The sequence below is a fragment of the Callionymus lyra genome, chromosome 12 (assembly GCF_982586985.1).
Source record: "Callionymus lyra chromosome 12, fCalLyr1.hap1.1, whole genome shotgun sequence".
In the NCBI taxonomy this organism is placed as follows: Eukaryota; Metazoa; Chordata; class Actinopteri; order Syngnathiformes; family Callionymidae; genus Callionymus; species Callionymus lyra.
In genome coordinates this window covers 25,083,031-25,109,335 of record NC_141829.1, presented here as the reverse complement: position 1 = coordinate 25,109,335, position 26,305 = coordinate 25,083,031, and the positions used below count along the sequence as shown (strand labels likewise).

General features: G+C 37.9%; 1 protein-coding gene across 1 annotated transcript in view; it reads left to right on the top strand.

The window, feature by feature from the left end:
• Window positions 1–26,305, top strand: part of dnah7 (dynein, axonemal, heavy chain 7) — a 61,422-nt gene that overhangs the window by 28,591 nt on the left and 6,526 nt on the right. Inside the window, exons 43-64 of the mRNA XM_087804527.1 lie at window positions 102–331; window positions 449–779; window positions 843–1,189; window positions 2,003–2,183; window positions 2,257–2,442; window positions 2,573–2,736; window positions 3,937–4,091; window positions 8,087–8,277; window positions 10,469–10,602; window positions 10,686–11,021; window positions 11,268–11,394; window positions 11,641–11,835; window positions 14,502–14,594; window positions 14,678–14,854; window positions 15,044–15,205; window positions 15,487–15,687; window positions 15,876–16,037; window positions 18,491–18,676; window positions 19,073–19,210; window positions 22,149–22,379; window positions 22,454–22,606; window positions 25,241–25,418. Coding sequence (XP_087660653.1) covers window positions 102–331; window positions 449–779; window positions 843–1,189; window positions 2,003–2,183; window positions 2,257–2,442; window positions 2,573–2,736; window positions 3,937–4,091; window positions 8,087–8,277; window positions 10,469–10,602; window positions 10,686–11,021; window positions 11,268–11,394; window positions 11,641–11,835; window positions 14,502–14,594; window positions 14,678–14,854; window positions 15,044–15,205; window positions 15,487–15,687; window positions 15,876–16,037; window positions 18,491–18,676; window positions 19,073–19,210; window positions 22,149–22,379; window positions 22,454–22,606; window positions 25,241–25,418 — 4,258 coding nt within the window. The remainder of the gene's footprint in view (window positions 1–101; window positions 332–448; window positions 780–842; window positions 1,190–2,002; window positions 2,184–2,256; window positions 2,443–2,572; window positions 2,737–3,936; window positions 4,092–8,086; window positions 8,278–10,468; window positions 10,603–10,685; window positions 11,022–11,267; window positions 11,395–11,640; window positions 11,836–14,501; window positions 14,595–14,677; window positions 14,855–15,043; window positions 15,206–15,486; window positions 15,688–15,875; window positions 16,038–18,490; window positions 18,677–19,072; window positions 19,211–22,148; window positions 22,380–22,453; window positions 22,607–25,240; window positions 25,419–26,305) is intronic.

The following is a 26,305-nucleotide window of genomic DNA, read 5'->3' as shown; positions in this document are numbered from 1 at the left end:
ATCCTTCATTTAACTTTTACATTCTTAGTTTTAAAATAATGCCAATCTTCTCTAGTTTTTATAGTCATTTCCACCTTATCTAACTTGGCTTTTGTTTTTAGACCTGGCCCGAGGACGCACTTCAGGCGGTTGCCTCGCGCTTCCTGCAGGACGTCGAGATGACGGATGATATACGAGACGGCTGTATTGACTTGTGCAAGAGTTTCCACACGTCCACAATTGAACTGTCGGGCCGTTTTCTGGGGGAGTTGCAACGCCACAACTATGTGACTCCCACTTCCTACTTGGAACTTATCTCCACCTACAAAGATTTGCTAAAAGCGAAAAGAGCGTACGTTTGTGATGACACTGCACCTTTTTGAATTATAAATTTTGGAGCAAAGCTACTGTAGCGAATCAAAATGACTTTTACTTGTATCACTATAACAAGTGTCTTCTCTTTAAACAGTGAGGTGATGAAACTGAAGCGACGATATGAAGTTGGACTCCAGAAGCTGGAGTCGGCGAGCAACCAGGTGTCGACCATGCAGGTTGAGCTGGAGGCGCTGCAGCCACAACTGGTTGTGGCCAGTAAAGAAGTGGACCAGATGATGGTTGTGATCGAGCATGAATCCGCAGAGGTGGCAGAAACCGAAAAGGTGGTCAAAGTGGATGAAGCCATAGCCAATGAACAAGCCATGGCAGCCAAAGCTATTAAAGATGAGTGTAATGCTGACCTGGCTGAAGCTATGCCTATTTTAAAATCGGCCTTAGAGGCTTTGGATACCCTCACTCAAAATGTAAGTAGTTGTCCTCACCTTGTTTGTTGCAACAGTCTGGTATTGTAATTGCTGCTTCTACAGGATATCACAATGGTGAAAGCCATGAAAAGCCCCCCAAGCGCAGTCAAGATGGTGATGGAGGCGATTTGTATTCTTAAAGGCATTAAGCCAGATCGAATACCGGACCCCAATAAACCCGGTAAAAAAGTGGAAGACTATTGGGCGCCTGCTAAAAAGCTTTTAGGGGACATGAAGTTCTTGCAGAGTCTTCACGATTATGACAGAGATAACATTCCGCCTAACTATATCGCCCAAATCCGTGCCAAGTACACATCCAATCAGGACTTTGTGCCGGAGAAGATCCGGACTGCGTCTACCGCTGCTGAAGGTCTGTGCAAGTGGGTCCATGCTATGGACAAGTACGAGAAGTAAGTGATCAAATTGCAGACGTCTAAAACTCACACATTTAAAAGTGGAATTTAGTCCCTTATACCTTCTAAAGCTGTGCCTTCATACACAAAGTCGGTAAGTCTAATACAATTTCAAAAGCTGATGGCCATTTTAAATACCTTTGAATCAACACTTCTTCAAAAGCAGCTCTTATGGTTACAGTAAAACTCTATACCACCTGATTATTCCTATAACAAATGAAGGAAAAATTCTGCATCCGTGAAGAGATGTGATGTTCATGTCTGGGTTTAGAGGGGCAAGTATATATGTGAAAGAACAAACAAAATCAATGTTAATCCTTGTGTCATCTCAGGGTCACAAAGGCCGAGAAACAAATGTCCTGGTGGTATCCCTTGTGTTGTCTCTGGATCAAGTTGACCCGGTGCCCGAAAAAAAATGTGTTTGAGGTATCCCTTGTGTTGCCTCAGTGTTGGAGGTCATTCACCTTGACCCAGAGACAACACAAGGGATACCACAAACACATTTGTTTTCAGGCCTTCGGGTTACAGATAACACAAAGGTTAAGGAGTGGTCATTTCGTTTTTTATGTTACAGCTTCTAAGCCTCAAATAAATCATTCAAAGTTGAATAGTTTCAGATTTTTGGTCCCAAAAGTTATTTTGCTTATTTTATACATTACCTTATTCATTTATTAACTACTTTAAATCATCAATCATTATTATTATTATTATTATTTTTTTTTTTTAACACTCATTTATTTTGATACTGTATATACAGTATGTTAATGTATATTTGGATGGAGTTCAATGATCGCCTCACGTGTCCTGCAGTGTTGCCAAAGTGGTTGGCCCAAAGCAGGCGAAGCTTCAAGGTGCTGAAGGCGAACTAGCAGTGGCGATGGAGAGTCTGCAGAAGAAGCAGGCTGCCCTCAAAGAAGTCCAGGACAAATTGGCTAAACTTCAGGCAACTTTAGATGCCAATAAAGCAAAGAAAGCTGAATTGGAGAATCAGGTTACAAACCTAAATTAGATCGTTGAACAAGTATTCAGGTCCATAGCTTATATCAATTTTATTTACCCTACAGGTGGACATGTGCAGCAAAAAGCTTGCTCGTGCAGAACAGCTGATCGGAGGACTTGGAGGAGAAAAGACACGATGGAATGAAAGTGTCAGCACCCTCGGAGAGCTCTACGAAAACCTGACTGGTGACATCCTCATCTCAGCAGGCGTTGTCGCTTACCTCGGAGCTTTTACCTCCAGTTTCCGACAGGTAAGCAAAAGAAAAGGGTGTCAAATTTCTCTTTGAAAAAGTTTAGCTGCTTATCTAGTATCTAGTAAGTCTCTACGATAAGGTAACCTCAGAGTAACCCTTAACCCAATAATATTGTCTTCCTCTGCAGGACCAAATGGAGGAGTGGATCAATGTTTGTAAAGCCAGAGAGATTCCATGTTCTCCTCACATGTCTCTCATGAACTCGTTGGGCAATCAAGTGAAGATAAGTGGATGGACCATTGCTGGGCTGCCATCGGACAGCTTTTCAATTGACAATGGCATCATTATTTCGTAAGTTTTCAGTACATAGCATCATGTTTTTCATCTTATACACCCTTTTGTTTATTTGGGGGAAACTTTTCAATGAAATTGATGATGGAACAACTATTTCCACATGGCGAAGGCACTAGCCTTGACTAGCAGTCGATGGTTTCCCCAGGTTGACACGATGTAGACTCTCTGGTCTGCTGTATTGACTGTGAGCTGTCTTACTTTTGGGGTTCGGAACCCAATATCAATGGGTCAGGGAGAAACATCAGTTTCCACATCTAACTGACATAAGAACACATATCTCATGTTGTTTTGTCGAAAAGCCAAATCTTGTCTGAAAATGATGTTTTCAGAGTGAGTTAAGCATATTTTGAACGTGTCATTAGAAAACTACTCACGTTTACCATGTCCTGGCTCCTACTTGCCGTAGCGTAGTTGTACCTTGAATTATGTGTGTATTTTAGTCAAATTGTCATATTTTTAAACATCTGATGCAGATGTTGACCGGGGCATAATCCGCGTTATTAGTGCTCTGTTACTCATCATCCTGACCAGGATTTGAACCCCAGTCTCCTTCGCCATAGTCAGCATATATTACTATATATATATATATGCATGTTCTTAAAAGCGACTCTAACCATACTCTTTCTCAGAAGTCTCTGAAAAGAGAAACTGTTTAATGAAGAACCTGCATTGTTTCTTTAGAAAGGGACAATTGATAGATTTCCTCCAGCATATTGGCTAATGTTTCTTAATCTACAGCCCTGGACTATAACATACATTTTTATAAAGCTCTTTGGAGACACTGGACTGCTGGTTGACAGCTTTAAATACTCAAACCATCTGCTGGCCAGTGGTCTGTGGGGGTTTTTCACCTCAGTAAAGTTGTTTCAATTACAGCCACTTTCAATTTCAATTGCGCTGTGTTATTCCTTCTGCCCTACTAACTTAATAGTGAACTTAACCTATCCTAATAGCTCATGCAGACATCTGTTTTGTTGTGTAATTTAAGCGGCAACATTGTTTTGTAATCACAATACAGTGGCCCCTGGTGGGTTACCCAACTGTGAGCTGTCTCATCCTGCTCCGAGTGAGTGTTCAGCCCTCAGCTGCTCTCTACATCTCATTACTCACACACGACTGCGATGTCTGGTTTATTTAGAGGTTCTCACTCTCAGGCTAGAGAGCTGTGTTGATCCTCGGCCACACTGTGTTTTGCAGCAATGCCAGGAGGTGGCCTCTCATGATCGATCCCCAGGGCCAGGCCAACAAGTGGGTCAAAAACATGGAGAAGGTTAATAACCTGCATATCATTAAGCAGAACGACGCTGACTTTGTCCGCACCCTGGAGAATTGCATTCAGTTTGGAACGCCAGGTAAGACATGATTCACACGCCTGAATGTTAGACTGCAATGAACCCAAGATGAATTTTCTGAATTTTCATAAGCACTTCAGCAAACAATAATTTGTCAATAATTTCATCTTATTTTATTTTATGAAACTAATAATTGATAATCTACTCCTTCGTCTTGTTCTTTTTCTTTCGGCTGCTCCCTTCATGGGTCCCCAGAGAGAATCAACCTCCTTCAGCTAACCCTGTTCACTGTTTCCCCCTCTCTCACACCAACCAACTACATGTCCTCTTTCACTCCATCCATATACCTTCTCTTTGGTCTCATAGACCTCCTGCCTGGTAGTTACAACACCAGCATCCTTCTACCAATATACTCACATGTCGATTGAAGTCTGCACCAATTACCACTCTCTCACCTCTATTCTATATTCTGCATCACTTCATCTACCATTTTCCAGGATGTTTCTTTCTCTTCTAATTCACATCCCACCTGTGAGGCGTAGCCACTAATAACATTTAACCTCACACCTTTAATTTCAAGATTCAGACTCATCATTATATCTGACACTCGTTTCACTTCCAGGAAATTCCTAACAAACTCCTCTTTTAGGATAACTCCTACTCAACTTCTCTTCCTATCAATACCATAGTAGTACAACTTAAAACCTGCACCTAAGATTCTCGCCTTGCTACCTTTCCACCTGGTCTCCTGGACACACAGTATATCCACCTGGTCATTGTTAACCCATCCTCGACCGATCCGGTATGGAAGTAATGGTTGTGAGAGACACTGGCCCCTTAACGCTGCATTAAAGTAATTGATAATAATTATAGTAATTGTTGTTAGAAACCTTTATTTTTATATTTTTAAAAGAGCCCTCTTTCAGCTTTAAGCTTTCCCAGCGGATTAAAACTGTAACTCCCTCAATTCCTTGTATCAAGACAATTAGTAGTTTGTATAGTTAAAAGTATTTATTTTTATTTTCATCAATTATTAATTAAAAATAAAAAAACAATCATGATTTTGAAAACCTACGACACCAATAATTTTGATGTGTATTTGGTTGTCTGCTATAAGTTCTAATAAGGGGTCTATGCGAAAGCTATAGTTATGGTGAGGAGAAATAGAAGAGTTTTTTCAAGTGTAAATGTAAAACATAAGACGTGTGTAAAACGTAGCTGTTTCAGCTGCATGATATAAAAACAACAATGGAGAAACTAAATCAAATGCAATATCAAATACAAATATGCTGTCATTACAGGTACGTTTTATATTTACACTTGAAAACAACTCTTCTATCACCATCTCACCATAATCAACCAAAACTCTAGCATTGCGATAGACTTCAACACATATAAATTAAAAATGAACTATGGATGGCTTATAGCCTGTCATTTATCTTATTGCCAGCAGGTGTCACTGTTTACCGCCTATAACCAGTGACTATATGACTCAGGCCCGGCTTCGTTCTCTCGCCTGTATACATTAAATTCACATAGGGACGTTTTATGGAATTGAACATGCGGGTTTTCAGCATCGCAGTATATTTTTGAACTATATAAATATATCTAAATTGAAATATATTAAACAAATATCAATTTGCGCTTTACAAATAACTATTACTTACTTACTTACTTACTTTATTCCCTTTTTTATACCTTTTCATTCATGTTTTGCTCAAAAACAAAAGGATTTCTCTTACTTTCTTCTTTAAGCCAGGGTCGAGCTATTAAAATACCATTGAAGATCCTTTTTCTTTCACTAGTAACATCCATGTGGAAGTGAACATGTCAGTTTTCACGTTATATTTGCACTCAAATAAAAAAAAGGAAGGTCTGCTTGTTTCTTTGATTTTCCCCTCTCAAGTATGTTTTGTTTCTATTTCCTTTTATCATCTCTTCCCTATTATGCTCTTTCTTTAGGCAGTATAATTGCTTGCTTTGGTCACCTTTTTGAACCATAAATCTAAATACCAGTGATACTACACTCTGCCTTCCCTGCACTGTCAAAAAATGAATATGTGAAATGTAGTCCTCCAACAGGAATGAGTCAAATTTTAAAAAGGATTCTAAGAGAATCATCCAGAGAAACCAAGTTTCCCATGTGGCCATTAAAAAGACATCTCAATAATGACCCGACTCTGCCAGCGATTGGCTCTTTGCTTACTGGCAGTCTGCAAGGCCAACAGTTCAGAGACACCCGCAGTTCCAGTGTGTACTCGCTTGTCTTATTCACAGTTGTGCCATTTTAGTGGGTTTGCTTCAATGCCTGTTATAACTTCATCCCCACCGTCTGCCTCGGTTGTTTCTTTTTCGATTCACTTTTATGAAATGAATCCAAAGGAATCAACTAACATCGCACTGATGAACTGAATGTACAGAATTAATGGTTCTTTCTTGCTTTTAAAATATGGTTGACCTCATAAGAGGTAAAGTCATCAACCGTCTCACAAAGTCTTCTGTAATCTCACGCCTCAAGGCAGAAATGTCTATACGATGAATAGTTAAGCTAATGTCTCTCACGTAAAAAAAAGCCTCATCATATCTTATCTCAGGTCAGTTTATTATCATTATTGAAAAGTAATGAATATGTGGATATATTTCCCATACAGTTTAAAAACAGTTTTTCCTCAGGGGCAGTCAAGAAAAAATAATGGAGTGAAAACTATAATATCAAGCTATATATGCTGAATTATTTTATAGTGCTTTAAAAAAATATATTAATATAATTAATAATATAGTAATATTACTTTTTAAACAACCTTTTTCTTACATTCACTAAATACTTCAAAGGTGGAAGACAAAAGTCCTAAAACAAAAACTATATTGTCATCTTTGGAGGCTAGTAATGAATAAAACAAATAAATAAAAGATTGTTTCTACGTTATCTTTGACCTCATTCGGGTTGTAATTTGCCCAGGTCTAGCTTAAAACAACAATCCTTAACATTTTGAAATTATTATTGTTTTTTATAGGAATATTGATTTAATTTTGAACAGATCTTTCAAGCTATTGTTTAAAAAACTGCTCTTTGCTATGCTCATTTTATTGAAGTACTCTGAGACTTTTTGAGTTTACCAGGAAAACAACAAAGTTCACCAACCATTTCCTATTGTTAACACATCTGCATGCTGTATTTCAAATACTTAAATAGAACATAGAACATAGAAAGTATTATTGATATCAAGTATTATTGATATCAAGTATTATTATATGAATATTATTAATTATTAATAATTAATATAATTAGTATATTACTCCTCTCCTTGTATTTACACCTAATAAGTGGTCAATATAGGTACAATATAGATACAAGGTTAAAGTTTTAAACTCAAAATTCATCTAAAGCAGATTGTAGTACCAAAATAAAGTTATAGATATTTGATATGGAACACACATATGCAAAAAAAAACAACTAAAAACTAAATGTGAAAATGTGCATGTGATGAAGAAACATGTCAAACTGTAAGACACTGAACGGAATACAATAGTCTGTTTCCACACTAATTTCCCACTAGTTCTTTCAAGGTCACTAACAGCACAAGTTAATTTAGTTTCATGTAAATTAATATACAAACTAATAAAATAATAAATAAACAAACTAAAATACCATAAGAAAGCACAATAAACAATTATATTCAAAACTAAGTTCACTGGAATAGAATTGGGATATAAACCTAGGGAAATATTTTGGGAGATAACACAATAACATTATAGATGACATGACATTCAGACCCAAAAATAAAAAGAGATATACAGGTATTACCAGGAAATAAAAATATATCTCAAGGTATGATGTTACTATCTTTGGGGGCAAAAAATGTCTACAGATAATGCATCTTCAGATCTTGACCGATGGTTAAACTAACTTACTGGAAGCCTGTTGCCCACGCAAAGAAAAAATTTAAAATCTGCAGAGAGTGCGTCATTTCATTAGAAAGAATATTGAAAAAGTAAATTTATTTCTGTGTCTTGCCGCAGTGATTTGGAGTTTGATCATTTCTTTTTATTTTCAGTTCTGCTGGAGAATGTTGGCGAAGAGCTGGATCCCATCCTAGAGCCCCTGCTGCTCAGGCAAACTTTTAAAACAGGAGGTGCTATTTGCATCCGTCTTGGAGACTCAACAATTGAATACTCTCAAGATTTCCGCTTTTACATAACCACGAAGCTACGAAACCCCCACTACCTGCCTGAAACTGCAGTCAAGGTAAGATTTTTCCCAAATGCTTTTAGTTTTTTGCATTTTGTCTTGAACAGGATGAAGCTTTTACAGCCTAAATGGAGTCCACTGTTTGAAAAGCATGTTGTTTGTTATGTCTTACCTTTTTCAAAATATCCCTCTTCACATCAAAATATTTTTTCTTGAAAAACTTTTAAAACCTTTATTTAATTTACTTATTATCAATATATTGCTTGTTTTGTCTTGTTATACTTTTCATATTTTGGCCTTTTACTTTTACAAAAAAATATTTTTCTGCAGCAGGTGTCAGTGCTGCAATTCCTGTCGTCAGTCCTTCATGTCCTCTTTGCTGCTTACATTTGGTATGCATTTGTCGTCCCAGTCCTGACTGCAGTCGGATAGATTCACTTCAACAACACTTCTGCTGTTAACAGATGTGGCTGTCTATGGAGCCAGCAGATATCTAAACCACTGAAGTGTGTCTCAACATGTTAGATTGTGTGGATTGTGCTCAAGTATATCCGCTATAGCTTCTTTTTAAGTCCTTCAATCCTAAGTGGGTCAGTTTTGCAACTTTACAAGGCATATTTAAGAACTGGATTCTTACGCATGAATCTGGGTTTTCACAAACTTTATCACAGTCATAACCAAAAGGCAACATCTAAAATGTTCTATTCAGTAATCCAGCCTTTTTATGAAAATGCCCTTCCCCTGCCATTGCACATAACTGGAACAGTCCTCCCTCCAGCACTTCATCTGTTTTTCAGCCTATAGATTCCCATGTTCCCATCATGACAATTGATTTATATGTAAAGGTTAATGTGATGGTAATGGTCAACAATTTCTTCCTTTCTTTTCTGAGGAAAACGTTTGAATCTGGTCATTTTGAGATGTTCAAAATATGTTTTTCTCCAGGTTTACCGTAAAATATGCGTCCTTATTAACTTTTTTTTTCTGACGAACTCACATTCTTTCATGTGTTCCAACACTTTTTGCCTGAGGGAGCTAACATTAGCCGTCTTAGATAGAAATAATAATTTATGCTGTTCAAAGATAAGTATGAACAAGTGTTTAACCTCTTCCAAGAACGTTCAATCTGGGTAAAGCAATTTATGGTAAAAGGCTCTTACTTTTGTAGCGCCTACCATGGTTTTTCAGCAACCAAAGCGATTTTTATGAAAGCGAAGTAACTCTGAAGTAACACGTGATTTTGTGTCTTTAGAATATAAATTAGCTTTGCTTTTGACACCGTTTTATTGCATGACACCACTTGAGTAACAGCATCTCTCTTCATAAGACATATGTCCCTAGAGAACTTACTCTCTGTCATTATTGAGTTTTGTAATCATTTTATACAGTATATTGAAAAGGGAGCTGTTACCTGAGGAAGTCTGACAGAAGATCTTTGGATTAATATTATTATTTCATCTCCTTTGATGGTGTCATTTATAATGCATGAGCTACAGTCTTCGTGGAAAAAAGATGTAAGCCTGGAACAAATGGGCGAATTCCGTGAAGTCTTGACCACCTGCTGATTTCGTTTATTGCTTCAGTGGACGTGGTATCAGATCCCAGGAGAAGTTCACAGTTTAACCAGGAGCATTGTGGAGACCTGCTCCTCATGACCTTTCTACTCTTCACGCCCTCCTCTGCCCAGAGAATGATTCAAAGACTACTTGTGTAACATTCCACATCTTTTTTGTGTGCTTTCTGCGGTTACAACTCAAAACTCACCAAATATTATCACCAGAACAGATGACTGTAGACCCTCCCATGTGTTACTGTATAACAAGTTTCAAGCACAAACAGAACATGGTCAATTTAGGAACATGGGAGTCGGAATGCTCAGTCCAGGGGTGTCCAAACCTTTTATATACAGTAGAGGGCCGAATTTGATTACGTAAAAATGAACTGGGGCCAACACATCGACTGTAAATCTTTGGTCCAAAACAAAATTAAGCAGTGATTTACAGACTGCAAGGAAAATGTATTTCAGTATTTAATATTTCCACTTATCAGTTGGTTTTTAAATTATCTTTTCTTGTGTGTGTTGTTGTTTCTTCTACATTGTCTGGTTGGAAAACACAGCTTATGATGGAAATGACCCTCAGTCTCCACTGTGGACATGCTTGGCTTAATCCATCCATTATAGTAAAGTTGAAGTTGATTGTTGCTCTAAAATTTGAGTCTTAATTCTATCTCTGTCTTGTGAGTGTAGGTAACCCTCCTCAACTTTATGATCACACCTGAGGGAATTCAAGATCAGCTGCTGGGTATCGTTGTGGCCAGGGAAAGGCCTGACTTGGAGGAAGAAAAGCAAGCCCTCATCTTGCAAGGAGCTGAGAACAAAAGGTGCTGACTACTGGGAAAAACATGTTGTAAAGAAATTATATAAAACATTTGTTTTAAATAATTTGACAATTGTTATTTTCCAGGCAATTGAAAGAAATTGAGGATAAGATCTTAGAGGTGCTCTCTTCATCAGAGGGTAACATTCTAGAAGATGAGTCCGCCGTCAAGATTCTGTCCTGCTCCAAGGTGCTGGCCAACGACATCTCTGAGAAACAGGCTGTGGCCGAAGTGACAGAGAAGGAGATTGATATGACTCGGTTAGGTTACAGACCGATAGCCATCCATTCAGCTATTTTGTTCTTCTCCATTGCCGACTTGGCTAACATCGAGCCCATGTACCAGTATTCCCTCTCGTGGTTCATCAACCTCTTCATCAGCTCCATCGACAATTCTGATAAGATTGATGATTTGGAAAAGAGGTGAGCACAAAACACTACAAATGTACCAACTCAAGTGGCTTTTGGTTAACCAGGGACATAGTGAGAAATGTGTATTTTCAATTTTAAGTTAGCTTTTTTAAGTTTCACGCTACTTTCCAAAATGTATTTCTTCTGTGTAGAATTTTCCTAACAGATTAACTGGGTGGTTAGGTTTTTACAACATTACCAAGTTACATCATCTTAATTTACTAGTTCAAGTATGGTTTTCTAATAATCTCTCCCCAGGTTACAGATCTTGAAAGACCACTTCACCTACAACCTGTATGTCAACGTCTGCCGCTCTCTCTTTGAGAAGGACAAACTTCTCTTCTCCTTTGGCCTCAGTATTAATTTACTGATTCACAATAAAATGGTAGGTAAATATGAGTTAAAAATGTGTTATATTATTTACATAGTATTTACATTTATTCTGTGTTTTTTCTCCTTATATAGTCTTACTTAAACTGTAAAGTGTCTTTACATTACTATGTATTTATGATTTGACAGCTTAAATACAATTGAATAAAATACAAAACTTATGTTCCATTTATCACTTTTTTTAGATGATATGTTTTTTTTACTGGATTTCCAATGCAGTTGATACACGTCTGTGTTAAAGGTGAATGAGAGCGAGTGGCGCTTCCTCCTAACGGGTGGCGTTGGACTGGATAATTGCCACACAAATCCCTGCAATTGGCTCGCCAAGAAGTCCTGGGATGAGTATTGCCGTCTGGATGAGATGGAGAAATTCAAAGGGTTGCGTCGCGACATGGCTCGCCTCAGAGACCAGTGGAAGATGGTCTACGAAAGCCCAGTAAGTATCTTCAAGATGAATGCTGTCTTACAGTGGCAATGCTATGTAGTCACACATCAAAAGCATGTGCAATTAAACTCTATTGACGTCACAATATTAGTCTTTATATTTTGTTTGTGAATGACTAATGTTACGCTCCTCTATGTCTTGCAAAGATTGTGCTAGCTCACAATAGGTAGAGTCATGTGTGCTTGGTTGTTGTTTTGGAGTGAATTAGCCGCAATCCTTTCCCAGAGATAATTTAGTAAGCCTTTTTATCTTGTTACAAAGAGCCTGCTTTTCCCAGGGCAAACTATGGCTGCAGATCAGTCAAGCTGTGAATAGTAGCAACGTTGCACCACGCTAATCATTATTGTGTCTGTGTAATTACTTAAACAAGCAGCTCTTTGTGTTTGTTACTTCTTTGCTGTTCAATATGCATTTGTTGAGCGTCTTTTTCACATTATGCTCATTATGTTTTTAGTTTAATAATGGTTTTGATTGTATATACAGCATGCATGAATATATATACACTTTTTTTAAAGCCCCCATAGATAAGCAAACATAAAAATGCTTCGGTTTTACAATGTTATTCTAACTCTGGTGAAAAGTCTCAGTTGAATTTATTTCTAGTTTTTAATCCAAAACGTAACATAGTGACAACATTACCTTTTTTGTTTTGTAAGGGTCTGTCAAATAATTTGTGTTTTAAGAGCTATAAAAGCTACTTTTTGTATGATTAGGATGATTAAAAGACAAAATGTTGTAATTATGCACACATATTTAGTATAGAATTACTTGATATGGTCCACAAAGTACAGGATGATTCAACAACAAGCAGTCCAGCTTTCAGACGAGAGAAAAAATAGCGACACCTATTTTAGCAACTGGGTGTTTCATTTGCTCCTGTGAACATTTAAGCCTGTTCTCCTAAATTCCTAAAAGATCAAAATATGTTTAATCAATGAAACTAGTTCAACAGTACCGTCTGTACTCTGCTGCGATCGGCGACTGAGCTGGTTAGAGAGAGATGGATCCATTGGAGTGAAAAAAAAAAGCAGTGACAAAAACGCAATTCACTGTAGGGCTGAATTTTTTTCACTGTGAAAATGTTTTATTGGTATTTACTTACTGTGTAATCAGTTAAACATTGAAGAACATTTGTATAGTGTGTGATAGTTTGAAGTAATGGCACCCTGCAGTTTTAAGTCTGGGTTCTTGCAAATTGTCTGTCCATACTCCTGACAATGAGAACGACATGATTTCGCAGATGGCTGTGAACACAATCCTCTTAGACAGCCTTCTCATTGGCAACAACACACAGTTGCCCACTGAGCTCCTGTTTAATCTTTCACGTCTTCTTTGATCAATGTTAACTGCGAGAACAAGAAGAAACGGAAAGTTAGGAAGTGAAAGTTTGTCCATCAAATCCAATGTGTATAAATAAACTCCCTTTAGAATCATAAATGATCTTAAATTAAAGTTTTATCCAATTAAATCTAATCAGGACAGTTGTGAAAGCGATGTCTCATTTAACCAGATACCAGAACAGCTGTTAGATCAGTGTGCGACACATCAGCCCGCACACATGCCACTATACACATTCGCACACCATCCTAGATTTATAATCAACAAAATCAGCTCGAACACTACTGTCTAATTAAATCTAGTTTGTTACAGTTGCGACTGCACATCCGTCCCATCTCTCTGCGAGAACATCTGTTCAATCAGGCACACGAGTGCTTGAACTCCGCCACACACATTGTGTAACCCCAGGAGATCCAAAATAGGCATTTCTGTCTGAAAGCACCTGCCGGCAGAACATATACGCAGACGTTTCTTCACAAACAACCAGAGGAAAGTGTCCACCCTACTGGCTTTTTACTGGTCTAACCAAATAAAGCTATGACCTTGCACAAAATATAGCTGCATGCCTTATAGTATATAGACCTGTTTCCCATCCATTTTTTACTGCTTATTCTCTTATGGGGTCGCGGGAGGGGGGGGGGTGAAGCCTATCCCAGTTCCTTAGGGCGAGAGGCTGGGGGCACCCTAATAAGGACACCAGTCTGTTGCAGGGCACACACAAAGACATACAACCCACACTCATACCTATGGACAATTTCTCCAAGTTCCCAATCAACCTCTGTAGGTTTTTGGACTGTGGGAGGAAACCAGAGTACACTCACTCAACATGGGGAGAACACACAAACTCCACACAGAAAGGTCACAATATGCTTTTTAAAATCAGGACTCTTCATACCCTTGTAACTGGATGCTATTGTAATGGACATCCCTCGGTTCGCGTCCCGATTTCAAATGTATGTCCGGATTGGTACCGGTTCGTGAGTTATTTGTTACCAGGAAACAGAAAGACTTTTTTTTTTCTGTTCTATTGTTTTGTTTTGAAAAACGATAGTATTTTCTCACAGGTAACATTAGCATGTGGCTCCTGACACGGCAAGACGCTAGTTCAGCTTTTATTTAAGAACCTGTAAACAAGTGAAAATGAGTGAAACAAAAACACAATACGGTTTATTTTTACTGTTTTTATCTGAAGTCGGTCCGTGAATATAATGCCGACATAATACCAGTCCGTGGGGCAAAGATTGTTGGGGGCCCCTGTCTTAGGCTGGATCACCACTAGTGGGTTATTAAGAAGGTTCACATTATCTTTTTTTTTTCAGACCCCTCACCAAATGGACTTCCCGGAGGAATGGAATGACAAACTGACGCATTTTCAGAAGATGTTGGTCATCAGATGCCTTAGGCCAGACAAGGTTGGTCACATTACCTATTCCTCATCAAGCTACCTTTTTTCCTCACACAGTTGATGACTATATTTAAATTATTCTTCCTACAGATTATTCCGATGGTGCAAGTGTTCGTCTCGGAGAGTTTGGGTCGCCAGTTTATCGAGACCCCCCCCTTCAGCTTGAACACAACCTTCACTGACAGCCACTGTTGCGCCCCCCTCATATTCATTCTCTCCGCGGGCTCAGACCCCATGGCTGCATTGCTCAAGTTTGGAGATGAAATGGTATGAAACATGTGCTGCCTTTGAAGCTCGCTGCTTCTACAAGCCCCAAATCAGAGGAGAAATAGAATTCTTTAGATTCACCAGACTCTAACATGTTTCTTAAAAGCACTGAAAATATGAATTCTGGCACCCTCCTTATCGACTGCAACCACATCAGAGAGTGTGACTTCGTCTGTTCTTGTGCCTCAGGGCTTTTCGGGCAAGAAGCTGAACTCTCTGTCGCTGGGACAAGGCCAGGGCCCTATTGCCATGCGGCTGATTGAAAGTGGCATTAAAGATGGCACCTGGGTGGTTTTGCAGAATTGCCACTTGGCTACATCATGGATGGCAACATTGGAGAAAGTTTGTGAGGTCAGAAAACACGCATGCAGACCTTTTATGTAATTACTGTGCACGAGCATGGTTTTGTTTTGGATGATTTCACGCCGGTAGTTTTACGCGGCTAATGCATTTAGAGTAGATTTGCTGAAAGCTAATCAAGGACTGTGGCTAATGGATGCGCTCGAGAGAAAATGAGAATTGTAAATGTTGTCAGCAGAAGTGAATAACGACCGGTAAAATGTTATCAACGTGGCCCTTTCATGAATGCTGCTTTAATTACAATTTCCTTTTCCATTTCAAACATTTTCTAGGAGTTAAATCCCGACAACACCCACCCAGACTTCCGGCTGTGGCTCACCAGCTACCCGTCTCCCACTTTCCCTGTGGCTGTGCTCCAGAATGGCGTGAAAATGACCAACGAGGCCCCGAAAGGACTTCGTGCCAACATCGCGCGGTCTTTCTTAATGGACCCCATATCCGACCCGCAGTTTTTTGATAACAGCAGTAACCCGGTTAGTGTCTGTCTCTGTTTTGGCCTCTTGCTCTGAATGTCTGATGTTCCTCTAACAGTGGGTGTCTCAACCCTTTCACTCCAACAGTGCTATCTGTGGACATTCTGAACGTCCACCCACTGCTTTTGTACGCCCAACCCTTTGTGTGTGTGCTTTGATCATGCTGTACCCTCTGTTTCTCATGTCAGGGGGTGTTTAAGAAGCTGCTGTATGGGCTGTGTTTCTTCCATGCCCTTGTCCAAGAGAGAAGGAAGTTCGGACCTCTGGGATGGAACATTCCTTATGAATTCAATGAAACCGACCTGCGGATTTCAGTGCAGCAGCTGCACATGTTCCTGGAACAGTACGAGGTAGTTACGTGTTATGGTCTTTGTTTGTTATTTGGATCGACTAAACACACAGACTAGTACTTCTGAAACATCTGGGTATATTATAATAACAATTTCTGATTTCGCGTCTAAATGCTAAATTAATTTTTTTTTTCCGAAAACATTTTTCTTTATATATCCTTTATGGAGTTTGTTGTATCTTTATTTTGTAAAGTAACCCTGAGCATTGCAACAACAAATATATCTCAAGTACATACTCATGCACGTGGCTAGCTTCAGGAAATGTATATTCATTGATCCTTACGCTTTTTATTATGGTTAAACTTATATAAGCAGATGCAAATCTGTAGCGAGAACGTTGTAGGATTGCTTTCTGACAACATATCTGAATGGGCTTTCTCTAGGCACTCTAGTTTCCTCCCATAGTTTTTATTCGCCCACATGATTCTGACTGTAGGGTGTCAAACTCAATCACACAAGGGATCAAAATCTTTTCAGTTAGTTTATCTCTTTCCTTAACAGAAAGTAGGAGTCTGTATTTGATATTGCCGTTTCATAGTTGAACTTTAGTAAATTGATTCCATTGATATCAGTTTTATTCTTACTGAAGGTCTCCGTATAGTTGTTGTTTTTTTATATATATATATATATATATATATATTTTTTTCTATTATTTCTTTTTATTTATTAACTATCTCTATCCCTTAGCTTAGTTTAAACACTGATATCTTTACATGTTAGAATACCAACATGATTGATCTACCTTGGTTTTAAGCCAATTGTCTGGTGGGCAGCAAAAAATTATGTTGTATCGTGATAAAGTCCAGACCACAGCCTCACCTCTCAATGCACAATCCATCACAAACTTTGTTGATGCATGCCATTGACACGCACTGGTTGCTGTATCTATGAATGTGTCCAATATACTGCTCCCAGATACGTTTATTTGCCTTGATTTTCCAAATTCCGGCTGATGTTTTTAACCATTAAAGTTTAATGTTTGTAATGATCTTATTTAGTTTAGCTGACCAGAAATACAACCACAGTGAAAAGGAAAAGTTTGAGGCACACACTAATGAGCCTCAACAAACTATGTCACAGTCTCTCCAATGAGGCGGAGAGACTTTTAAAACTAAAGGAAATAAGGTGAACTTTTACAACAAAGTAATGGAGGTTTGTGTGGCTAAGTAAAGACGCATAGACTTTATCTACAGATAAAGGTAGAACCATGAACGGTTTTAATCTCAATCGTATAAAAAAGAAACAAGACAATTGAATATTTTAAAACTGTATTTTGGTCTTAAATAAAATATTCTTTATTTTAATCAGGCTTATATTGACCCATTTATTACTCAATATTTATCCTTTCACTGTAATAAACATTGGTTCTTTCTGCGTGAATCTAGCCAATCACGGAAGGCCTGACACAATATTAACCAATCAGAAGCAACAAAATAATGTAAATCTGGAGAGTTCTCGCTAAGCTTTACGGTAAATTCCCTCCAGTAGGTGAAAAAAAACGTATGGCATTCAAATGAAGAGCATTTTTTTCAATATCTATTGATTGTTTAAAACAAATTTAGATTTTCAGCCTATCGAAAGGTCTCAGATCATTAAATATGGCAGGTTAAAGATTTTGAATATATAACGTTAAATAAATTTATAATTAAAACATAATATTTCAGCCATGACTCTTATGTCTATGTCAAAGATGGTTTATGAAGCTATAAATCAATATTCATCCACAATTGTATACTGCCAAAGATCTGGGGAATGTAGACTAACATCCCATAAAATATCATAACAATTTAATATAGACATTTTGAGAAATTATTATAAAATCTCATTTAGGGTTTAAATACTTGTCAAACTGACATTCAAAGAGTTAGTGCCTCACCAACCATGAACCTCACAGTTTTATCTTGGTTTATCACTATTTTGTAGTTTATATTTAGTTTGTTTTTTATTCGGCTCAGCTTCATAGAGATCTTTTCCAACCTTGCGACATCTTCCGTACGGGGCTCTGTAAGCTTTGAATAGTCAATCAAAGGGCAGTAATTTTACAAGTTTATTCGTCTTCATATCAGTTTCTCTGCGAAGCTGCACTTGACATTTTTCCAGGCTCAGATAAACTTGACAACTCTCCAACGTTGCCAGGAGCTCAAATGCCTTTTGAGTATTTTTTAATGCAGTGACATTTTCAACATCTTACTAAGTGTCAGGGAATTTCCGAGTGGAATCATCTTCTCAGCAAGTTAAGCAGTGACCAGTCTCAACCTTTTCCTAGCCTCTTGAGTTTAATTCCCACATGTTAGTGAATCTTTCTCTTTTCTCCTCACATATAATCATCAACCTTTAATTTAAGTGTGATTCATATTTTAATATGATTATTTTAAGATTGAAGTTTTGATTTACATGTTTTGATCAAGATTGTTTTTTAAACCGCTGATGGTGTTGACCAAAATGACCAACAGGAAGTTCCATTCGATGCTCTTCGCTACATGACTGGCGAGTGTAACTATGGAGGACGTGTGACAGACGACTGGGACAGGCGGACGCTGCGAACAATCCTTGCCAATTTCTATGCATCTGCTGTCGTCAAGGACCCAAGTTATAAGTTTGATCCAAGTGGCCTTTACTACGCACCAGACGAAGGAGATGTAAGTAAACACTTTTAAACTGGATACATTTCAATGATACATAGATGATCGAAAATTAACTATAATCATGATCTAAAGGAAGATTTACGGGTGTAAAAACAACACAAAGCTTTAAAAGCTGTGCCAAGATAAATGATCCTATTGTTAAAGACGGCCAAAGTAACAACTTTAAAAAGTCATTATGCAATACAACATTAGAAATTAGTCCCCTCAGCAGGGAACCACCATCAGTGAGGCTATATTAGCTCCCGCCTCTTCCCTTCATCCACATGGTTTATTCATGAAACCCGATTTTACATCGTCTTTTGTTTTTAAATGTCAGCCATCTATGCCGCTGGAACTTATCTAACTTTTGTTGTTTCTTTTACTTAATGTGACACTGCTTTTATTTTCCAGCACAAAAGCTACATAGAATACACCAAAGCTCTGCCGCTCAACCCCTCGCCAGAGATCTTTGGTATGAACGCCAATGCGGATATCACCAAGGATCAGGCTGAGACACAGCTTCTGTTTGACAGCATCTTGCTCACTCAGGTAAAAACCTGTCAAGGACTCATTGAGCCGGTGGTTTTTCCAAGCACTTCACGCTGAATAGCTCTGGAATCTTTCTTTTCAACTCTGTAATATTCATAGAAATTAGCCGATTAATCTGGTGTTGCCCGGATAAGTCAGTGATGTAGGTTTGCTTTTGTAAGGGTCTGTAAGGAATCGAAAACACTAGATAGAGAATGACAAACATATAAAATATGCTATAAAAAAATCTACCCGATAACCAATTAACCCCAGGCATCTCTGAGAGAGTGGGAGGAGAGAAGAGAGTACATTGAGGTGGAGTATTGGTCGAAATAGCTCCATGTATTAAATATGGTTAAAATGTCGTTTATCAGGGTCTTTAACCCTCTTTATGCCTGATACACTTTACAAAGGTGCTGACATTTTTTAAAAATCTCCTTTCCTCAGTATGTCAAACATACCTTTCAAATATTATTACAATTTAATGTATTTATATTTTCCCTTTCCCTTCACCTGATGGAGTTTCCCTCTGCCCTAAAACCTCCACTAAGAGTCATGTTGTTTAGAGGACAGTAGGTGGTGCCATTAGTTAAACAATCAAGTGATGTTTCATTAAAACAATTGTTCAAAACTAAATAATGCATAGACCGCCATCTAGTGGATTCTGAAAATAATGACACTGCTCTATGAAGCTTCATCAGATCATCACTATCGTAGTCTAAATGATATGAATCTACGATTATATATACAGAGATAAGTGTATTATAACATAATTTATAAATAGTGATTATAATATGATGTGTTAAAATGAATTAAATAGCTACTCTATTGTGAATGCCACATAGATACAATAATATAATTTAAAAGGATTTAAAATGTACAAAAGTATAATTTTCTAGTTTTTAAGTTATCCATATTTTGTAGTTATTTAAATAAAGCATACACATTTTTTTCATAGGTAAGGAGCTCTGCCACTGAAATGTTATGACTGAGCATCTTATTTAAGTAGAAAAGTGCGGGTTTAGGAACAGGTGTCATGTTGTCTTAATAGTTTGTCTAAACATTAAAAATAACTTCTGTGACCACTCTAAATTATAATGTGGAGCCATAAACAAGATAGTTGTTTCTTTCCAAAAGTTGTTGTCCAAGGATGTTCCTCTTTCCCAAACAACAATACTTAAAAACAAATATTTCAGTGAATATAATTGAATACAATGTTTGACATCCTGAGTATGGTAATCTAACATGAGCCTGAGTTACAGGTTCAAAAATGGAATCTAATTTATAGTAGAAAATTTAAAGAAACAAAAGAAAAGTTCTTTCCATGACCTTGACTATTAAAGAATTAGGGCTGCACAATAAATACATTTTAATCCACATGGTTCAATCTTTATTAAACTAGCAGAGAAGTAAAGTGAAGTTGGGGCAGACGTCAAGCCAATAAGGTTTGCAAAGCATATTTAAAAGGACGAACAAAGTCAGTATAAAGCTGCACATTGCACATTTCTTTGGCATATTTATTTAGTTACTTTGTATTCGATTATAAATTTTGTTTTTGTATCATTCATAATTTAAATAATTATATTTCTCTGAGTTTATGTATATTCATCATTATAAATCATGATTTCAATATCGATAAAAGAATACTCGTGATTATATTACTGAGAAGTCCAGCAGCCGTGCAAAGAATGTCGTTATTTTCCTGGACATGTTGATTTTGTTTGCAGCATCTTAAATGGGTCAAAGCATATCAAAACCAAAAAGAAAGTCAAATGTGTCCGTTCCATACTAAAAGACCATTCACAATTAATTACAAAGAGAAATCAATCTTTCAGTTGTTTGTTTTTAGAGGTTTTCCCCAAAGTAGGAGAAAGTTTGTTCCATCAGGTCTAAGGCTCAACATTGGCAGTGAGCTCAGTGGAGTCGTATCATTATATCTAAGATGTACGTCTGTCCCAACCAAACTTTGTTTCCCACTGCTTCCCTTCTTCAGAAAATGTTTGCCGTCAAATCAAACCCAGATTGAAATCTACTCTGGAAGGCCGACCTAACAGCATCTCTTGCAAATTGGAAAAAAAGGATTTATTTTTTCATGTATTATTCTCAAGAAAAAAAAAAACGGTCTTTTGCATACATTTTCAATTCATCTCAAACTGGGTTACTGCAAACAACGTCAGCCTACTATATAACTTTAAATCAATGCTCAACAAGGGAAGACTTTACTTATTCATAACCGAGTCCGTTATGCTCAGACTTTCTTAGCATATAATCTGATTAGTCTAAATGGTAAATACACAGACCCACACAAACGAAGCTATTTCTCTTTTGTTTCTGTTACCATCAACACAGGTATCCTATTATAATCTACGAGCTGAAAGTCTGGTTACATTTCAGTGAAATTGGTGGAGGAATCTTTAGAAATGATGGAAGACTCCCTCAGTATGTACTACATATGGTTAAAATTAAATCAAAATTGATGAATTTCCAGGGGGTGTTTTACGCTACCCTGTCCTCCCTTTCTCTTGACCTGATCTAGTTGTCCTGCCCTTAACACCTCCTCTGAGAGATCAATAGCATTTTACATGTTTACTTGTCCTGTCAAACTTGTAAAAGAAAAAAATAAACATATGCCATTTTTGTATTCTAATGCTTCATCACTCTGCGTATCCACATAAATGTCTCTCTGTTACAGTTCCATCCTCACTTGTTAGTCAACACGTATGTGAGATTGTAATAACCGGTGTAAGAACTTGAATTATATGACATGCAGTCTTAATGCATCACAGACTTTTCGGGATGAATCAGAAAAAAGACGAGGGGATAAAAAAGAGAATACTTGATTCGTCAATTCAAAGTGCGCCTGAGAAATGTTCACTTTGACATAGATGTCAAAGTGATCACAAGTTGTCGTTTGGCCGCCCCTGGTCTCATGGGTCCTCCTGCTTCTGTGTGTGATCAGTCCCGCTCGTCAGGCGGAGACTCCAAATCCTCCGACGACATGGTGTTTGACGTGGCGGGCGACGTCCTCAGCAAGTTGCCGCCAGACTTCGACTTGGAGGCCGTGATGCTGAAGTTCCCCACCGACTACAACCAGAGCATGAACACGGTGCTGGCGCAAGAGATGGGTCGCTTCAACAATCTGTTGCGCACCATCCGGGACTCTAGTATCAACATCCAGAAAGCCATCAAGGTGAGTCCACAGAGATCGATGCGGAGACAATGATGGTTTTGACCATGTGACGTCGATGCTGATGCTGTGTTCAGGGTCTGGTGGTGATGTCGGCAGATCTGGAGGAAGTGGTCAGAAGCATCCTGACGGGTCGTATCCCGGGCATGTGGATGAAGAAGTCGTACCCGAGCCTTAAACCACTGGGCAGCTACATCAATGACTTCCTGGAGCGACTCCAGTTCTTTCAGGTGTGTGCGGCTCAGCCAGAAGCTAATGACTTGGCGCTAAGTTAGACATCAAAAGGTGATAGCATTGTTGCTAACAGTTTAGACTCCTAAATACACAAACAACTTTTGCAAACAAAATCTTAAAAGTCCTTTATTAGTATCTTTATTACGACTACACCATGGTTCCTGAACAAAAACTAACTTATCCTACTCCAAGATCCCAGCAGTCTTCAAGACTTGGCGAAAGACAACATTTGAGGTCCCCCCATTACCTTAACCATTGTCCCCAACACTGATGACAATATCATTGTGTAGACACTCTTACAATTCTCTAACTATTCTATTTTATAAACTACGTCTGTTTGTGAGCAAAATGGCCGCAAGGGTTATGCTTCCAAATGGAACTTTCCGAGTAACTTCAAATTCTTGTCCCAACTTCGTGATGTTGTAGCGTCGGCCCTGAACAACCAAACGTCTGAAAACTTTGCACCGACAAAACTCAGAAAAACTTAACTCTTTTTTTTTTTACTCAGCTACGCTCTCTCTCCAAAGCCCCAGGAAGAGTAGACATTTTTCTGCATGACGGACAGTCGAACATTGATTTTATTCTAGTAAAGGTTCAAGTGTATAGGTTAAAATACAGGGATAGTCATTTATTTATTTATCTATATTTTAAGCTTATAGCATAAGTTCTCAGTCTTCCAGAGTAGCTCTTGCACAGGCCCTCAGTGTATCAGTCTAATATTAATATGTGGACTCATGTGCAGAAGTAAAACATAGAATGTTTTTAAATATATGGACATTAAATCTCATGTCAATTGCATCTTGACAATCTGTAGTATTACTCTGTGACACTGTAGTATTACTCTGTGGGCTTGTATTACAAACTGTATAAGATACGTCTGTAGTAGGATGATGTTACTGAACAACCAGTTAAGCCACAGGGGGGGGGGCCTTTTAGTCAAAGCTATATTGGCTAATATGCGCTCACTTGTCAGTCAAGTCTACCACGCCCTTTATAATGCAGTGAAAACTGATAAACGCGAACGTAACGTTTAATGTATTGAACCAGGCTATACTTGTTATTAATGGGTTCTCATGACATGGCTTTCTATGGAATAATAATACATTTCAATTTTACTATTTATTTTTTTATTCATCTAACTTTATAATGTACTATAAAAAAAGCTGGTATAATTGTGCCAACAGACGAAACCAAAAGAGTAGCGATCTAATTGAACTTTCAGCCAAACATGTTGATCACGTGACGACATCGTCGACATGGTAGCGTAGTCCGGTCGATCCCACTTTGTTTACATGGCTCGGGTCTCAAAATACAAACATTACATCTCACGTTCAATTTGTGCTTTCTAAAGTCAAAGGATTTCAGCAGAAATTAGATTACATTTTGACGGTCAGATCAACCTGTGCTATAGTTGCTGGAGTTGTAGGTTCAAAACCCCACTTGACTTTTTCCTTCAGCCGTGTAATGTTACAACATTGCAGCTTTTTGTGCTTACTACAATTCGACAAAGCATTGGCTTCTCTTCCTGGAACCAGGTGTTTTTCCCTTTTGAGTGTTATTGATGAATTTAATAGATAACAGTTAAAATGAGAATATTAACAAGGATTGATGCCTGAATTTTTTGGTTGGTCACATTTCATTTACTTAATGTCCCTTAACTAACAATTTAATATAGAAACCAAAAAAAAGCCTTTGTCATTTCTTGTTTTCTTTCTTTCTTCATATTTCTTGAAGCTTTATTTAAACGCTTGAAGCTTCCACATTCTTTTCCAGTGATCCTGCAGTAGACACGAGCAGACGCATGATCGGTCATATGTGTCTGCTTGTGTGTCGTCAGTCAGTCTAGTGAGAGTGTGTGTTTTTGTTTGTGTGTGGGGGGCTGTGTGTGTGTGTGTCTAAACATCCCAAGGCTGTGAACATCAATTTATTCATTGTTTGCTTTCTGAACACAAGCTGACCCAGAGAACAACATTTATTACATTCATATTATTGATCAGGAATCACAAAAGAAATCCAATCTGCTCCCAGTTCTGTCTGTTCACCAAGTCGGACGCCAAGATTCCAAAGAATGTATTGATGCACTTCTGAGCCCCTCTTTCAGTCGAAAATCAAGTAAATTTTTGAAGTGTGAATATTTGATTAAAACAATATCTGACAACAATAAATACATTAAAATGAATTCATAATTGAACAACTCAAACTATAAAGATATAAAGAGATATGAGATACTAAACAGTCCGTCACCATCTGGCACCAGCTCTTGTCTTCATGTGTGAGTTCATCACACTTTCCCAGAAAATCTCCAGCCTATCACCGAAGAAAGACTATTTTAACCTCTTTCACTGATTCCGCACGTCAGCTCTCTGAAGAACCTCAGGTGTCTAAAGAGCTCCACTTGAGGTACTTTCCTCACTTGGTGTATAAATCATCAGCCATTTTCCTGTTGTACCACATTCAGCAAGGATCGTGTCGCCAACTGAATAGAAACAGCAAACAAGCCCTTCTGGTTGTTTGCTGTGTGAAATGATTCTGTTGATGAGTGGTGTGTCCTAGTGATTTCCTTGTTCAAATGTACTTTTGGCTTTACATTATATCAGTATAAATGACTATTTTTCTCTCTCTGTGCTCAGGACTGGTACGCCAACGGCACGCCATCGACGTTCTGGGTGTCGGGATTCTTCTTCACTCAAGCTTTTCTCACTGGCAGCCAGCAGAACTACGCCAGGAAACACAAAATCCCCATCGATCTGCTCGGCTTTGACTTCGAGGTGTTGGAGGATCAGACGTACAGAAGAGCACCGGAAGATGGTACGATGGTTACCTTGACTTCTCTGCAAAACAATGACAAATCTCTCACTTCCATCATTTTATCGTTTTTTTTCTGATAAATTGATATATCTTTTGCATCTTTGTTTAAAAAACAAACGATGAAACATAATTCATTTATGATTCACAATCTATTTGTAATACCTGCGCTTGGAATGGATAACACATCTTAAAACAGGGGAAGTGGATTACATTTCTTAAGGGGCCACATTTTCTACAGTCACTGTACTGACTAGCTTTTAAAAGAAAGAAGAAGGGGAGGAAAAAAAGGAGATCGTAAAAACTTTTTACAAGAGTAAATGGATGGAACAAAAAAACGGTGTATTTGTTCCATTATTTAAAAAAATTAAAAGAAGAGTTGTTGGGTTATAATATTGGTAATAAACTGTGCCATATTGGTTCTATTTCTGACATAAACCGTGGCAACCAGACCCATTTAGGGTTTTGGGTCAATTCGCACAACTTTCATTCAACTTTACTCCATCGGAACTCGCCTTGAAAGGGCTCTCATGCAAGCCCCAATATAAGAACAAAACTCTGACTAAGAATCATCGCAAAATGTATTTTTATTATATGTCTTTGACAATGAAATAAAAACGTTTTAAGCACCGTCACCAGTTTCTTACACTAACCAATTGAATATGATGTAAAAGTGCTTTCAATTAAGCAAAAATATTCACATAAAAGGTCTGAAATTAAATGGCTTAATTATATTAATTTCGACTAAATAATAAAAACAAGTTAAAAAATGTAATTGATGTAAAAGAACTTTCATCCGTCAAGAAAACTGTAGTTGCTAAAATTGCGATGAGTTTATTTTGTTAAAAATAGACAGAACTTTTGCTCACTGGCTGCTTCAAGATCAGCAC